At 51.0% G+C, this 16,776-nt stretch overlaps 1 protein-coding gene across 2 annotated transcripts in view; it reads left to right on the forward strand.

The window, feature by feature from the left end:
• Nucleotides 1-7,488: 7,488 nt before the first annotated feature.
• RIOK1 (RIO kinase 1) overlaps nucleotides 7,489-16,776 on the forward strand; it is a 37,474-nt gene continuing 28,186 nt past the window's right edge. The window contains exons 1-3 of one of the 2 annotated variants that reach the window (XM_062184343.1): nucleotides 7,489-7,714; nucleotides 13,548-13,755; nucleotides 15,536-15,626. In XM_062184343.1, coding sequence (XP_062040327.1) covers nucleotides 7,647-7,714; nucleotides 13,548-13,755; nucleotides 15,536-15,626 — 367 coding nt within the window. In that variant the 5' untranslated portion in view covers nucleotides 7,489-7,646. Of the gene's footprint in view, nucleotides 7,715-13,547; nucleotides 13,756-15,535; nucleotides 15,627-16,776 lie in introns of those variants that run through there. The other variant, XM_062184344.1, reaches the window with a different exon arrangement.

Below are 16,776 nucleotides of genomic sequence, written 5' to 3' on the forward strand. Positions count from 1 at the left end.
GCTCTTGAATTGGCACCCAAATAGGCTGCTGGTACTGCAGGTGGCAGCTCTATCCAGCACACCACAGTGCTGGCCCCTTCTATAGCAATCTTACACACCTTGTTAGATTTATTCTATTTTAAAAGTTTTATTTATTTGAGGAGAGAAAAGAAAGAGAGTAGGAGGGAGAGAAAGAGCTCCCATCCACTTGTTCATTCCCCAAGTGCCCATAATGGCTGGGACTGAGCCATGCCAAAGTCAGGCGCCAGGAATTCAATCCAGGTTTGCCACCTGAGCGGCAGGAATCCAATCACCTGAGCTGTAACACTGTCTCCAGGGCCCACTGCTTTCTTTCTAGCAGGAAAGCTGCAGTCAGGAATCAAATCCAGGTACTCTAAATGCAAGCATCTTAACCACAAGGATACACACCCACTCCTGTTAGATTTATTCTTAGGTACCTTAAAGTTTATACTGCTACTGATAATAGTTTTTAAAAAATTACCATTTCAAGCCAGCTTTTGCTGGTACATTGCAATGCTATTGTTTTTATTTACATTGATTTTATATCCAGCATTCTTCCAAACTGCCTTATCAGTTCTAATAGTTTGTGGAAAAACACAATTTGCAGGCAATGATCATGTTTTCTTCTCCCTACCAATCCTTGTCACTCAATTCTTACAACCACATACAGTAAATTCTGTAGTTTCAGTAAGGTTTGTCAAACCTTTTCTTTTTCAATAATTATTAAAAATAAAAGGAAATTTCTATACAGTATTTGGGTTTGCATTAACAAACATGATCAATGTGTTTCACATAATTAACTCCTAAGTAGCTTTCATCTGTCAACTTAAGACTAGAATAAGAGATTTTTGGTTATATCAATAAATGTCTTTTAAGATACTTAAGGGGCTGGCGCTGTGGCCTAGCAGGTAAAGCCACTGTCTGCAGTGCTGGCATCCCATATGGGCACAGGTTTGAGTCCCGGCTGCTCCACTTCCAATCAAGCTCTCTGCTGTGGCCTGGGAAAGCAATAGGAGGAGGCCCAAGTGCTTGGGCCCCTGTACCCAAATGGGAGACCTGGAAGAAGCTCCTGGCTCCTGGCTTCAGATCGGCCCAGTTCCAGTTGTTGTGGCCATTTGGGGAGTGAACAAGCAGATGGAGGATCTCTCTCTGCCTCTCTGTGACTCTGCCTTTCAAATAAATAAATAAATCTTTAAAAAGTATAAAATCCTGATGTTCGAGATGGGACTCATTTGCTTAAAGCTTTATGATCTTGCAAGCGACTCTGAGTCTTACTCTCATTGGTAAAATAGAGATTAAAAAAAACAGCCCTGTTAAAATTTCAAAAATGTCTATTCCAGTTGTGAGTTGAACATGATACTGTATATAAAGCACTCAGAACAGTGCCTTAACATTAGTATTATTATCTTCAAAGGACACACACCAAAAAACCTGCTTCTGTTTCTCATATTGACAAGTACTCACCATGTAACAAATCATGTACTGTGCTACAAAACGCTTCACAAAGTGTGAATTTGGACTCATTTTCCCTCTCTCCATTCATTATTTCATTCTGTATGAATAAACAAGGCAATAATATTAACACTTCAAGAGGACACCATAAGCTTCTTTCAAAGGTGCGCGCGCACTGCTATGTAATTGTTAGAACCTGTTGTTGCACAGGAAGAGCTCTCTAGTATCTTTCTTCACTGTACATTTTTAGCTTTTAGTAAAACCATGCTCATACAGTCATGGGATTAAATGACACGTCACTACTTTAACATTTTAGATTTCTGATGTCTTACGTGACTACAAACAGGAATCTATGATAGCATACACTATCTCTGATAATTCTTTGATGTTTATTAAATCTGGTCTAAACAGCATTAAAGTAGTTGTTACTGTAATCTTTGAATACTGAAAACATAAAACAAGAGTTCTAATAATGCAGTGACATTAGAGTCCTTGAACTAGGAATTTACAAAACTTCATGTAGTCTATTCTCAAAGTTACCTTAATGTTATATAAAAGGGGTTTTTAACAGTGTAAAATAAGACAGTAAGGAAGACATTTAAATATTTGAGGAAAATATTGGTTTAATCATTAATAGTACATCAAGTACTCTAAAAACATTCTTTTATTAAAGGTTTATTTGAAAGACAGAATGAGAGAGAGGGAGAGACAGAGTTATCATCCATCCACTGATTCAGGCCCCCAAATACCTAAACAGCCAGGGATAGGCCAGGCTGAATGTAGGAGCCCAGAGCTCCTTCTGAGTCTCCCCACACAGTTCCAAGATACCCAAACTCGTGGGCCATCACCAGCTGCCTCCCAGGTGCATTAGCAGGAAAAACCCACAATCTCATGTGGGGTGCAGGTGTTGCAGCCACTTAACCCACAGCACCACAATGCCCTTATCTCTCATTAGTTAATTTTTAGAAACCTTCATTAACACTTTCTTCTAACTGTTCCATGTATTGGGTGTATTGAGGCACACACAAAAAAATTTAAAGCAAACTTTTTATACTTGTTAGTTAATTCAGACCATTTATCTTCAATTAGAGTTTAAAAGTATTAATAATATCCTTGAAAAATAAATAGCACTATTCATACTTTGATTTTATATTTCAGATTTCTTGGGACTCTACTACTCATAGAAATTCAAAAATGACTTCCAACTCTAGTCTTTTCTGATAGTCCAGTTTTTAATTAAAATATATCTTTTGTTCCTTTGGTCCATAAGGATATAATGCTTAATGAAATTCAAGATAGAAAAACCTGTTAGATAATTTAAGACATCCATTTCTTTAAAATTAGTATCTTGGACACAATTCAACACTGTAATAATATTTCTTTTTCAAAATGAAAGAATTATCAAATTATAAAAAAGAATCTTGAACATTGCTTAGAAATACTACCCGGAGAGAAGCGATGTGACGATGTGACTTTTTCTGTCAACAAATATGTACTTATACATCCTATACTACTATATCTGAGGTTATATGTCCACTGTACAACAATTAGCCCCAGACTAATGAAAATTTAGGTTTTTTTTCTAAGAGCTGGTTATGATAGACAAATCTTTAAACAACCTATTTGAATACTTCCTAGAGATAGAATTTTAAAATATACAAGGGGCAGGCACTGTGGTACAGTGGGTGAAGCTACCACTTGGGATGCCTGCATCCCATATAGGAGTGCCAGTCTGAGTTCTAGCAGCTCTGCTACTGATCTAGCTTCTTGCTAATGCACTTAGGAGGCAGAAGATGGTGGCTCAAGCGCTTGGTCCCCTGCCACCCACAGGGGATAAATGGAATTTCAGACTTCTGGTGTTGGCCTGGTCCAGCCCTGGCTGCTGCAGGCATTTGGGGAGTGAAGCAGAAGCAGCAGATGGAAGATTGATAATCTCAAGGGCTGGTGCCATGGTGTAGAGGGTAAAGCCGCTGCCTGCAGTGCTGGCATCCCTTATGTGCGCTGCTTCAAGTCCTGCTGCTCCACTTCTGATCCAGCTCTCTGCTATGGCCTGGGAAAGCAGTAGAGGATGGCCCAAGTCCTTGGGACCCTGCACCTGCATGGGAGACCTGAAGGAACTCCTGGCTCCTGGCTTCGAATCAGCTCAGCTCTGGCTTTTGCAGCCATTTGGGGAGTTAACCAATGCTTGGAAGACCTTTTTCTCTGTCTCTACCTTTCTCTGTCTGTAACTCTATCTTTCAAATAAAATCTGTAAAAAAATAATTTAAAATAAGAAAATCACAATGTGATTACATATATTTAAAAAATGGTTTAACTCTTGATTTCCCATTACTAAGCAGCTCTCAAGAATGGCTTTGCAAATTTATAGCATGAACCATGTGAAATTGTAAATATTTGCCCATTTTGAACTACAAAAAGGCAATGTCATACGGTATAACTTAATACAGTCTGATTACTTCTCCATACCCTTGCTAGTAACTATCAAACATTCAGAACAATATCCATGACCATGGACATGACCATCTACTTTGTGAGAAGGGGCAGTAGAAGTTTCACGGAGATGGGGAGTCATTTGTATGCAAGATGCTGAGTGTCAAACGACTTACATCAACACAGTGGGGAGGGCACTGACCAAGGGTCAGGCCCCCTGGGCTCTCACACTTTCCCTATGACTGAGGTACTACGGTCATGTCCTCTGGCTGCACTCTTGGGACTTCATGAAGGGGCTAACGAGGACCAGATTTTAACACTCTATCTGTAAAATTCTCCCTGTTCTTTGTACACTGACGGAACTGGGAGAACCAGGCCCAGTATCCACCCCGACTCCCCACCCCACGTGTCCACTGAAGATTCTTTATTTCTCCTGCTTCTGGAGACGTTTTCAGCTGGAAGAGAACTGGACGCTGAACACAAGGCACACCTGGGACAAATCTGAAAGGGTGCTGATGGCTTCCACACAGTTGGGAGAATCTGAGCGCATCAAGTCCTCCAAGCGCGTCAAGTCCTGGGGAAGACGGCTGACGCTCACGGGATCTGATTCTGATATACTTGCTAATTTTTCGCGAGAAGCATCCATTTCAAAATGTGGGGGCCTGAAGGTGATGACGAAAATGCTTGACAGTGCTTGTCCTAACTGTTGAACGATGGAAGGCCTCTTTAAAAAAGCGTAGTTTAATGTCAGTTAGTAAATGCGGACAAAAAGGGGTTTCCCCCACCCCTCCTCCCATCAGGAAGGCAGCAAAACTTGCTGTGCTAAATGCTAAAACGTCACTTAGCAAGCTGCTAGAAAAACTACACATTTCAGCCTGAGTATATCATAGTAACTTGGTTTGGTACTAAACACCAATTAGGACAAAAGTGAGTCCCTATGTGCAGCTACTATGCAATAATTCTGTAAAAGGCTTGGGACCTACACGCAGTGAAGGTACTTCTCAGTTTGTCAACCAATAGATACTCACAAAATGTTATCGTGGACCTATTAGCTTCCACAAAACACTATTTCCATTTACTTAACCAATACCTTTCACTTGAACACTTCATTATCAAGTCAAATCAGAGAGAGTAAATTTAGTTTTCCTCCCTCATTTCCTGTGCCACATCTATTCTTTCAGGCACCCAGGTTTGAAAATTCGGGGGCATCTTGGCATCCCTCTACCTCACCATCCACAGGTATTTGCCTACAATTCCTGCTCATTTTTCCTCTAAAAATGTCTCCCTATGACTCGTGCTTTCTTTCCATCCCTGCATCACCCTGGTGACCTCCTCAGCTCTGCAGGGGACCGAGTCCCAACTCTGGCCATGCAGAGCCTGCGCCCTCGTGACCCACCCAGTACTCCCCTGCTCTGAGATCAGCCCATTTCCCTGCATAGCTAAGGCTCCTGACCACCTCCCTAACCTGTTCTGCCATGTGCTCCTCTCCTAAAACCGTCCCCTCTGCCCATTCACTCAACTTCCTTCAATGTCTTTAGCCTCTCAATGCCCAGCTTGCACCCCTGCGCCTACCCGTGCAGTTTGCAGGGTGTCAGTGTCTGCATTTAGAATTTATAAATGTCTCACGGGGTTCACCTAAGGCACCTCGACACCCTCTGTTACAATCAGGCCAGTGTTGTGTACACAGTAAGCACTGATTTGAACAAATCCTGCATGATTTATTTCTATTATGCTCAGTCACTACCCATTTGCCTGGTCTAATCATTTTGTGGAATCACTGAACTGATCAACAGTTTATCGACGATTAGTCATTTCGAATCTACGCCATTATTCCACAGAGTGTAAGAGTCAGTAGGCCAGGGGCCTGCGCTGTGCCGTGGCAGGTACGGCTGCCACTTGCAGGGCTAGCATCCCATGTGGGTGCTGGTTCCAGTCCCGGCTGCTCCACTTCCGACCCAGCTCTCTGCTAAGGCGCCTGGGAAAGCAGCGGATGACGGCCCAAGTGCTTGGGCCCCTGCACCCACGTGGACCCGGATGGAGCTCCAGGCTCCTGGTTTCAGTCTGGCCAGCCCAGCCATCACAGCCACTTGTGGGGTGAACCACGGGATGGAAGCTCTCTCTCCACCCACCCATTTCCTTCTTTAAAAAAAAAAAAAAAAAAAAAAAAAAAGGCCGGCGCTGCGGCTCACTAGGCTAATCCTCCGCCTTGCGGGGCTGGCACTCCGGGTTCTAGTCCCAGTCGGGGCACCGATCCTGTCCCGGTTGCCCTTCTTCCAGGACAGCTCTCTGCTGTGGCCAGGGAGTGCAGTGGAGGATGGCCCAAGTGCTTGGGCCCTGCACCCCATGGGAGACCAGGATAAGTACCTGGCTCCTGGCTTCGGATCAGTGTGGTGCGCCGGCCACAGCGCGCCTACCGCGGCAGCCATTGGAGGGTGAACCAACGGCAAAAGGAAGACCTTTCTCTCTCTCTCTCACTGTCCACTCTGCCTGTCAAAAAAAAAAAAAGCTCACTAAATTGAAGGGGCGGGGACAGCTGGCCCCACAGGGTCCAGGTCGCAGGACTTAGGTCACCTATCCCCTCTACAGGGGTCCTGTTGAGGAATCCCCCAGACCTTGTGCAAACCGTTACCCACCACCTGCACGGAGCCCCCAGACTGAGCCCACTTGGCCATCCTCAGAATCTCCACAAAGACTCCAAGTCGCTGACCAGCGGAGGGGTCACCGAGGGCCAGGCAGAAGCCGACCCCAACTTCCGGCGTTAAGACCCCTTGCCCTGCACCCCTGGAGAAGGCCGGAAGTGAGGCCCAGGCGCCTGGCCCCCGGGCTCTGCGAGCAAACACCGGCTTCTTCCCAGCTGCTGACCCCGGGCCCTGGCCTCGCTGCGCGGACCCACGGCTCGTCCACCTTTCATTTACGTCCTCACCAGGTTCCTGGGAGATTTTTAAAAATCAGTTGTTGGCATGTTCGGACGGATATTCCAGGGCCATTTAACGCTGTCAGAAAGCACAAGGCCCGGGAGTGAGGGACCGAAACGCCACAGCTTCTTCGGGGCTGGGACGAACCTTATCTCTTTTTTAAAAAAAGCGCTTATCTCCCGTTCATCCCAAAACCACGCGCCAAGCTTTCCAAGACGCCGCAGTGTGCTCACTGCCAGGGCCCAGAGACTCGCCTGGGCCCACCCTGGCGACTCGCGGCTTCCTCCCGCCACACCGAAGGTCGAGAGGCAGCGACAACACCCACCACCCACTCCCAACGACGGCTTCCACAAACTCGCCGGGGCTCGCGGCCGGAACGCGCCTGTGTGACGCCACCCGCGCTCGCCGGCGAGCGAGCTTCGGCGTCCGCCGTCCTAACGCAGCGACGTGACGAGAGTGCGAGACCCCCAGGCCGAGCAGCCCGTGCACCCGCAGCCGCGCGCCTCGGCCGGCAGAGACACACACACACACTCGGGGCGGAACGGCGGCCACTGGACGCCGCCCACCTGACGCTTCGGTTGGTCCTTCTCGCGCACCGTCCGCCCAGGCCCACTGCCCGGCGCGGGGGCGGGGCTTCCGGCGAGCCGCGCTTCCGGAAGGGGCGGGACTTCCGGGCACGTGCCGCGGCGCGCGGTGTGACTGTGGGTCCGGCGCGCCGAGGCGCGGGGCGGGCGGTGTTGGCCGCGGGTGGGATTCTAAACCGTTTGCGAGGTGGGGGTCGCGGAGAAGCCGTTGGAAGGCCGCAGGGAAGGCCGTGTGCGTGGCGTTCCCGCCCCGGCGCCCTGGGTCATGGACTACCGGCGGGTCCTGATGGGCCGGGTGGTGCCCGGCCAGTTCGACGACGCGGACTCCGACAGGTATCGGGTGCCGCGGTTCCGATCGTGCGGCCCCTTCTCGGGGAGTCCGTAGTGGTTCCTGGCGCGCTCTGGCCTGGCAGCGCGAATGAAAGCCGCTTGCCGAGTCCGTGCGCGCTGAGGGGGGGGGGGGCGCCGCCACGGAGGGGGGGGTCAGGGAGTCCTGGCTACGGAGAGGCGGGGGCGGGGGGCGCTGGCCACGGGGAGGGGGCGGGGGGCGCCGCCACGGAGGGGGGGGATCGGGGAGTCCTGGCTACGGAGAGGCGGGGGCGGGGGGCGCTGGCCACGGGGAGGGGGGGTCAGGGAGTCCTGGCTACGGAGAGGCGGGGGCGGGGGGCGCCGCCACGGAGAGGAGGGGTCGGGGAGGGCCGCCACGGAGGGGGGGGGTCGGGGAGTCCTGGCCACGGAGAGGCGGGGGCGGGGAGCGCTGGCCACGGAGAGGCGGAGTCGGGGAGCGCTGGCCACGGGGAGGGGGGTCGGGGACCGCTGGCCACGGAGAGGCGGGGGCGGGGGGCGCCGCCACGGAGAGGAGGGGTCGGGGAGGGCCGCCACGGGGGGGGGGGTCGGGGAGTCCTGGCCACGGAGAGGCGGGGGCGGGGAGCGCTGGCCACGGGGAGGGGGGGTCAGGGAGTCCTGGCTACGGAGAGGCGGGGGCGGGGGGCCGTGGAGAGGCGGGGCGGGGGGCGCCGCCACGGAGAGGAGGGGTCGGGGAGGGCCGCCACGGAGGGGGGGGGTCGGGGAGTCCTGGCCACGGAGAGGCGGGGGCGGGGAGTCCTGGCCACGGAGAGGCGGAGTCGGGGAGCGCTGGCCACGGAGAGGCGGAGTCGGGGAGCGCTGGCCACGGGGAGGGGGGGTCGGGGAGGGCCGCCACGGAGGGGGGGGTCGGGGAGTCCTGGCCACGGAGAGGCGGGGGCGGGGAGTCCTGGCTACGGAGAGGCGGGGGCGGGGCGCCGTGGAGAGGCGGGGGCGGGGGACGCCGCCACGGAGAGGAGGGGTCGGGGAGCGCTGGCCACGGGGAGGGGGTGTCGGAGAGGGCCGCCACGGAGGGGGGGGGTCGGGGAGTCCTGGCCACGGAGAGGCGGGGGCGGGGGGGCGCCGCCACGGAGAGGAGGGGTCGGGGAGTCCTGGCCACGGAGGGGGGGGGTCGGGGAGTCCTGGCCACGGAGAGGCGGGGGCGGGGAGTCCTGGCCACGGAGAGGCGGGGGCGGGGAGCGCTGGCCACGGGGAGGGGGGGGTCGGGGAGTCCTGGCCACGGAGAGGCGGGGGCGGGGTGCGCTGGCCACGGAGAGGAGGGGTCGGGGAGTCCTGGCCACGGAGAGGCGGGGTCGGGGAGTCCTGGCCACGGAGAGGCGGGGTCCGGGAGCGCTGGCCACGGGGAGGGGGGGTCGGGGAGTCCTGGCCACGGAGAGGCGGGGTCGGGGAGCGCTGGCCACGGAGAGGAGGGGTCGGGGAGTCCTGGCCACGGAGAGGGGGGGGTCGGGGACCGCTAGCCACGGGGAGGGGGGCGGGGCCGTGGAGAGGCGGGGGCGGGGGGCGCCGCCACGGGGCGTTCCGTGCTGCCCAGGGGTTTGTTGAGCACCCGGGCCTGGTAATGGGGACCGTAGAACTTTATTTTCCATTTGGGAGAGAGGGAAGGCCGTTAAACAAAAAGATATGTGCGATGGTGTTTTAGAAATCTGGTGGAAAACTGGGATTAAAAGACGTTTATTTTGGTTTAAACTTTTTTTGAAAAAAATAATTAAAGTCGGTTAATATGCTAAGTAGTGCCAGAGGGATTCGGGAAGGGTGGAGCAGGAAGAAGGCGCTACCCTGAGAAGAGCAGAGGGAGCGGCTTTTCTAGAAGAGGACGTGTGCAAAGGCCCCAGGGTCAGCTGACTAAGGAACACAGGCCACTGTGCCTGGAGCACAGTTAGGGGGATTGGAAGTGAAGGGGCCAGATACTGTGGAGCCCGGAGTGACCGGGAGAAGGGGCCAGATACTGTGGGGCCTGGAGTGACCGGGAGAAGGGACCAGATACTGTGGAGCCCGGAGTGACCAGGAGAAAGGACCAGATACTGTGGATCCGGAGTGACCGGGAGAAGGGGCCAGATACTGTGGGGCCCGGAGTGACCGGGAGAAGGGGCGGGCCAGATACTGTGGGGCCCGGAGTGACCGGGAGAAGGGTTCAGATACTGTGGGGCCCGGAGTGACCGGGAGAAAGGGCGGGCCAGATACTGTGGAGCCCGGAGTGACCGGGAGAAAGGGCGGGCCAGATACTGTGGAGCCCGGAGTGACCGGGAGAAGGGGCCAGATTCTGTGGAGGCAGGAGTGACGGGGAGAAGGGACCAGATACTGTGGGGCCCGGAGTGACCGGGAGAAGGGGCCAGATACTGTGGAGCCGGAGTGACCGGGAGAAGGGGCCAGATACTGTGGAGCCCGGAGTGACCGGGAGAAGGGGCGGGCCAGATACTGTGGAGCCCGGAGTGACCGGGAGAAGGGGCGGGCCAGATACTGTGGGGCCCGGAGTGACCGGGAGAAGGGGCGGGCCAGATACTGTGGAGCCCGGAGTGACCGGGAGAAGGGGCCAGATACTGTGGAGCCCGGAGTGACCGGGAGAAGGGACCAGATACTGTGGGGCCCGGAGTGACCGGGAGAAGGGGCGGGCCAGATACTGTGGGGCCCGGAGTGACCGGGAGAAGGGGCGGGCCAGATACTGTGGAGCCCGGAGTGACCGGGAGAAGGGGCCAGATACTGTGGAGCCCGGAGTGACCGGGAGAAGGGGCCAGATGCTGTGGAGCCCGGAGTGACCGGGAGAAGGGGCCAGATACTGTGGAGCCGGAGTGACCGGGAGAAGGGTTCAGATACTGTGGAGCCTGGAGTGACCGGGAGAAGGGTTCAGATACTGTGGAGCCTGGAGTGACCGGGAGAAGGGTTCAGATACTGTGGAGCCGGAGTGACCGGGAGAAGGGGCCAGATGCTGTGGAGCCCGGGGTGACCGGGTGAAGGGTTCAGATACTCTGGAGCCGGAGTGACCGGGCGGTGTTGAGATCACTGTTCTGCGCACTGCAGAAAGTCGTAGGAGGGATTTAGCAAGAGCCTGACGTTGGGTTCTGATTGAGAGGAACTCAGTGCAGGAGATGGTGGTAAAGGGGCCAAGAGTGGACAGAAGCCAGTTCAAAAGTAGCCAAGTTCCGACTTTCCAGGGTGATGGATAAGAATGTTGGGGCTCCTTGAGATAGTTTTAGATGTCGAAAGGCAAGATCTGGTGGTGGATTAGACATGGGATCCGAAGAATAAGAGGAAAGAGGATAACCCCTGTTAGAAACAAACCGAGGGGCCGGCGCTGTGTCACAGCATCCCTTACCAGTGAGGTTCCCTGCTGCTGGGCTTCTGACCCAGCTCCCTGCTAATGCGCCTGCGAAAGCAGTGGAAGATGGTCCTAGTGCCTGGGCCCCTGCCACCCATGTGGGAGACCCAGATGGCGTTCCTGAAGCCTGGCTTTGGCCTGGTCCTGCCCTGGCTGTTGTGGCCATTTGGAGAGTGAACCAGTGGATGAAAGATCTGTGTCTCCCTCTTTTTCAGTCACTCTGCATGCAAATAAATAATTCTTTAAAAATAAAATGAAATGTATTAAGAGTTACTTTGGAATTCTAGGAAAACCATTTATACTTTAAGGTAAAGATTTATTAATTGGGAATTTTTACAGTAAAAAAAATATATATATATATAAAGATTTATTTATTTGAAAGGTAGAATTACAGAGAGAGATCTTCCATCCACTGGTTCACTTCCCAAATGGCTGCAAAGGCCAGGGGTGGGCCAGGATCTTTTTCTGGGTCTCCCCTGTGGCTGCTGGGGCCCAAGCACTTGGGCCAACTTCTTCTGCTTGGATCAGAAAAGGAGCAGCCAGGAATCAAACCAGCTCCCATAAGGTATGCTGGTGTTGCAGCCGGCCACTTAACCGGCTACTCCACAGCGCTGGCCCCAATAAATGTGTGTTGACCTCTTTCTACGTGGGAGGTCTAGTGTTAGGTGGTGTGGATACGTTGGTAAACGTTATCCTAACACAGCTTGCCTTCTGGCAGAGAAAATGGATATTAGATAGTTGGACAAATTAGGTAACCGGTCCAAAAAAGAAGTGGGTGAAGAATGGGAGGACATCCCTGAGCAAGTGATAGTGGGCTGGGTGGGGTTGGCCAGAGAGAGGAGATGGGCATTCCAGTTTTGTGGTTGCAGATCAGCGGACAGAGGTCTCAGAGAAGTTAAGTGGGAAGAGAGAATCACCCCCGCTAGGCTGGTGAAGAACAGACTGGTGACAGTACGCTCATTCATTAGCCTCACAGGATGTCAGGAGCAGAGGCCCGCGGTGCTGCCCTGTGGGCGATTGTGCCACCTCCACTCCCACCCAGAGGACTTGTGTTGTCACAGCTAGGGGTGGTGGCATGTATGGGCAGAGGACAGAGATGCTACTAAGCATCCTGCGGTAGACGGGGTTACCTGGCTAACCGCCTGCCATTAATTTGACGTACCGCTTCTGGTTCTTGACAACTAAAGGGTCAGTGTGTGGGTAGCTCTGTGACATCCTAGGAAGTAGCAAGTGTGTTGTGATTGTTTGCTCTGGCCCAGCCCCTCCTTGGGGATTGGGAACCCTCCCAGTTAAAATCAGTTGATTAGCCGGCGCCGTGGCTCAGTAGGCTAATCCTCCGCCTTGCGGCGCCGGCACACCGGGTTCTAGTCCCGGTTGGGGCACCGATCCTGTCCCGGTTGCCCCTCTTCCAGGCCAGCTCTCTGCTGTGGCCAGGGAGTGCAGTGGAGGATGGCCCAAGTGCTTGGGCCCTGCACCCCATGGGAGACCAGGAGAAGCACCTGGCTCCTGCCATCGGATCAGCGTGGTGCGCCGGCCGCAGCACGCCTACCATGGCAGCCATTGGAGGGTGAACCAACGGCAAAAGGAAGACCTTTCTCTCTGTCTCTCTCTCTCTCACTATCCACTCTGCCTGTCAAAAAAAAAAAAAAAATCAGTTGATTAATTGGGATTGATGCCTGAATTTACTTGAATGCATGCCTGACTTTTTAAGCTGGCAGTGCCTATCATCAGTTGTGTCGTTTCTGTCTTCATTCTCTTCATGAGAAGTCAAAGCTTGTAGTACCTCTGTTGAACTTGTTTGATATAGTGTTTTATAAAAATTCACAATGCCAATTAAGTGGAATATTTTCAGAAAATACACAGTGCTAGCCTGTCTTGAGAAGCTAAAAAAGCCAGTAACAGTCTGAATTCTCATATGGGAAAAAAGAGAAAGTCCTGTTAGTTGTGCTCCCTTTACCGTGGACTGTCTCTCAGTCCGCACGTGACTCGTTTGTAATACTGGGCTGTGGATTCACGGTTTCCCCCTGGTGTTCACCATTCCCCCTCTTTGTGTGCAGTGGTGATCTGAAGTTCTTTGTATAACACTAATCTTGATCTAGTGTGTTGAGTTGCAAAGTAGCATTGAGATCAAGGTAAGGTTGCTATAGACTTATTCCCAAACCTTGTGAGGAAGCTTTATTTTTTTCCCTCTCTCCTAGCAGCCCTGTGAATGGTTTTCCTAGAATTAGACCTGGGGTGCTGATCAGAGTGGGTCCATTCAGCAGAAAGAAACACAGTGCACACTTCCTCCCTGCTAGGACTGGGGCATGCAGAGTGAGCCACAGAACTGGGAGACGGGAGCCACTGGCATCAAGACCATGGAGCCTATTGGGGGGTACATTGTAGGGGAAAGTTAAAGTTTATCGATGCGTGTTTCATCTATTGTATCATAGAGAAATGTATCTGAGCCCAGTTAGAGGATGTATAAACATGCCAAACCCTTATTTCTAGTGAGAACCCAGACTTGAAGACAGTCAAAGGGGAAGGTGGCGTTCTGTCTGAAGACTTTGAAGGTCACGTGATTGCGGAGAAGGGCGAAGGTGAGATAGAAGATGAAGAGGACGAGGACTATGACGAAGACGACAGTGACTGGGAATGGGATGATGGAGTGGGACGGCTCACCAGGGGAAATGGCTGGAGTGGCGGGAATAACCCCCAGGTATTCTATAAATGGTCCTGTGTGTCTTCCTGTCGCCCACTCGTGTCCTCGCTGTCAGTAAAAGGCTTCGTGGTTCTAGCATTGGTAACTGAAAGGTTATAGCGTTCTGTAGCTCCAGCCGTCATTGATTTTCATTCTCTGTGCTTTCCAAATTTCTGAGAATTCCGTGCGTGGGAATTCTTCCATAATCGGTCCATGTAGAAAGTTATTTAAGGTGTCATAGATTATGAACTTAAAAGTTAGCTCAATTAGGAAAGGGTACAAATAGGCAGGTTGCTACTGACAGACACAAGCTATATGATTGATGGCCGTGTAAATAGGTAGTCTGGAAGATAAAGTGCGGTGTGATAAAAGCCCACAAGCGCCTTGACCAGCAGTTCTTTTAGGAGTGTGCTAAGACTTATGAGAGCGAGTTCCTGGACTGCGTGTGGCAGAGAAGCAAGGCAGACTGCTTTGAATAAATTTGCCACAGGACTGAGCGGTGTTTTGTAGCCATAAAGTATGTTGCAGTGGAGGGCTGTCTTAGGAAGATGGAAGTACGTTCATAATCTGCCATCCTCGGCCACGTGCAAAAACAAGTTACCAAACCACGCAGGGCGTGCAGCTGACGCTGGAAGCCCTCAGTGTGGCCCGAGCACGCAGAGCTGAGGGGTAGCTTGTGCAGAAAACTTCCTGAAGGTTGAGGAGGGGGAGAATAACTAAATAGCATTCCTTTGACTGTTCGAACAGCTGCCACATAAACCAGAATGCGAGCGTTTTAAAAGTAACCAAAGAGGGGCCGGCACCATGGCACACTAGGTTAATCCTCCGGCTGTGGCACCAGCATCCCATATGGACGCCGGTTCTAGTCCCGGCTGCTCCTCTTCCAGTCCAGCTCTCTGCTGTGGCCCGGGAAGGCAGTGGAAGATGGCCATAGTCCTTGGGTCCCTGCACCCGCATGGGAGACCAGGAAGAAGCACCTGGCTCCTGGCTTCAGATCGGTGCAGCTCCGGCCGTTGTGGCCATTTGGGGAGTTAGTCAGCAGATGGAAGACCTTTCTCTCTGTCTCTCCCTCTCACTATTTGTAACTCTAGCTCTCAAATAAATAAATAAATATTTTCAAAAAAAAAAAAAAAAAGAAATTTCGCATTATTTGTAGTCTTGTTTTGGTAATTCCTCTGTTGTTATGTGGAAAAGAATTTCAGTGATTTCAGTGTGATCACTGGTGGGAAAGATGAAGTGTGTGTTTTTAAACATTAACTTTAGGTGCTGCGATTATAGTGATTAAAATTCTGCCTATGGTTTATACCATCAACATATATTATATGAATTAAACTTTTTTCTAAAAGTTCATTTGCACAAGTCTAAGTACTGAACCTCATATTTAATCTTTCCCATTTTTGAGATATTGGGCCCAAAATGAAATTCTTAGAATCAGTTTAATGTTGTTCTTAGCTCTTTGTTATATACTTTGGAAATAAATGAACATTCTCAAATTTTAAATCTATAAAATAGTCCAATTAGAGAAACACATTTGTCATTTGTAATAATGAGGAATACAATGTGGAGAAGTAAAAAAGCAGCTCATACGGAGGGTTCCGGCCAGTAGCGTAACCTTCTATTCCAAATGCCTGTAAAAAATCTCTTGAGCGGATGTGATTGGTTCTTACCTTTCCTTAGGGTGCTCCTCTAAGTCCCGAAGCTCAGTACTAGCTGTGAACCGAGGGAAAACACGGGATGTTGAGCCATAGGCTTGTGTTTACAGCCAGTTGCCTGAAACTCCGGAACTTACTTCTTCTAGGCAAATCGACAGACTGCCCACTGCACTGCAGCCAAAATGTCTACTCCAGCTGACAAAGTCTTACGGAAATTTGAGAATAAAATTAATTTAGGTGAGTTTATTAAATACATTACATCACAAGGTTATGAAGAATTTCTTAAAAAGCCATGCGTTACACAGTTTTATTAGATCAAAAAGGGTATATTCAAATGTTACTGACTCAGTAATAACTCCTAGAGAAAAGATTTATTTAAAAACGTGGCTTCAGGAGAAGACTTGCCTGAACCCCTTCTTAGGTCTGTTCCTTTTTCACCTGCTGTGGGAGTATGAATTTACGATGCCCTTTCAAGTGGCTGTCTTGTTTTAGCCTTTATGGTGGGAGCACCTTGGAGTAGGGTGTTGAAAATACTAGAGTATTGAATATAGCATTTCATTTTGCTGGAGACTTTTACGGGTGTGAATCAGTTAGAGAGCTGGTGAATGAGACTATGAGACTATTGATATGGACCTTCAAAATGCAAGGTCGTCTTTTCATTGTGAACCTCGCACTGTCTCATGTAAGGGGTCAGTAAACGCTGAGTTAATGAGTCAGTATTTTGGGGTCCTCACTGCTGTCCTGGGCCTGTGACTTGAAGTAAAATTAAATTTGGAATCCAGGCAGTTATATTGTCTATATTAGTTATTCAAAACATTACGTGAAATTCAACATGTGGATGTAGTTTTGAGGGATTTCCCTTTTTTAAATTGTACATGTTAATGGGGTCCTTTATGATGTTTCATGTTTCATTACATACATATAGTGTGTAATATCCAGATATTTATGCTTTCAAGCATTTAACGTTTCTTTATAGTGAAAACATCCAAAAATCATCTAGACTTTTTTTTTTTAAACAGAAAAATGTACCGTAAGTTAACATTACCTGTCTCTACCCTCCTGTGTCCTGGAACCCCAGAACTCCTCACTCCCATCTAGCAATAACCTAGTATTCCTCAATTAGTCTTTCCCCACCAGCCCTCACTCCCCGCTTCCTCCCCAGCGTCTGGGAGTAACCAGTACAGTTGTTTTTTTTTTTTTTTTTTTTTTTTTTTTGACAGGCAGAGTGGACAGAGAGAGAGAGAGACAGAGAGAAAGGTCTTCCTTTTCCTTTGGTTCACCCTCCAATGGCTGCTACGGCTGGTGCGCTGCGCTGATCCGAAGCCCAGAGCCAGGTGCTTCCTCCTGGTCTCCCATGTGGGTGCAGGGCCCAAGCACTTGGGCCATC

This window comes from Lepus europaeus, chromosome 3 (genome assembly GCF_033115175.1).
Source record: "Lepus europaeus isolate LE1 chromosome 3, mLepTim1.pri, whole genome shotgun sequence".
Taxonomy (NCBI): Eukaryota; Metazoa; Chordata; class Mammalia; order Lagomorpha; family Leporidae; genus Lepus; species Lepus europaeus.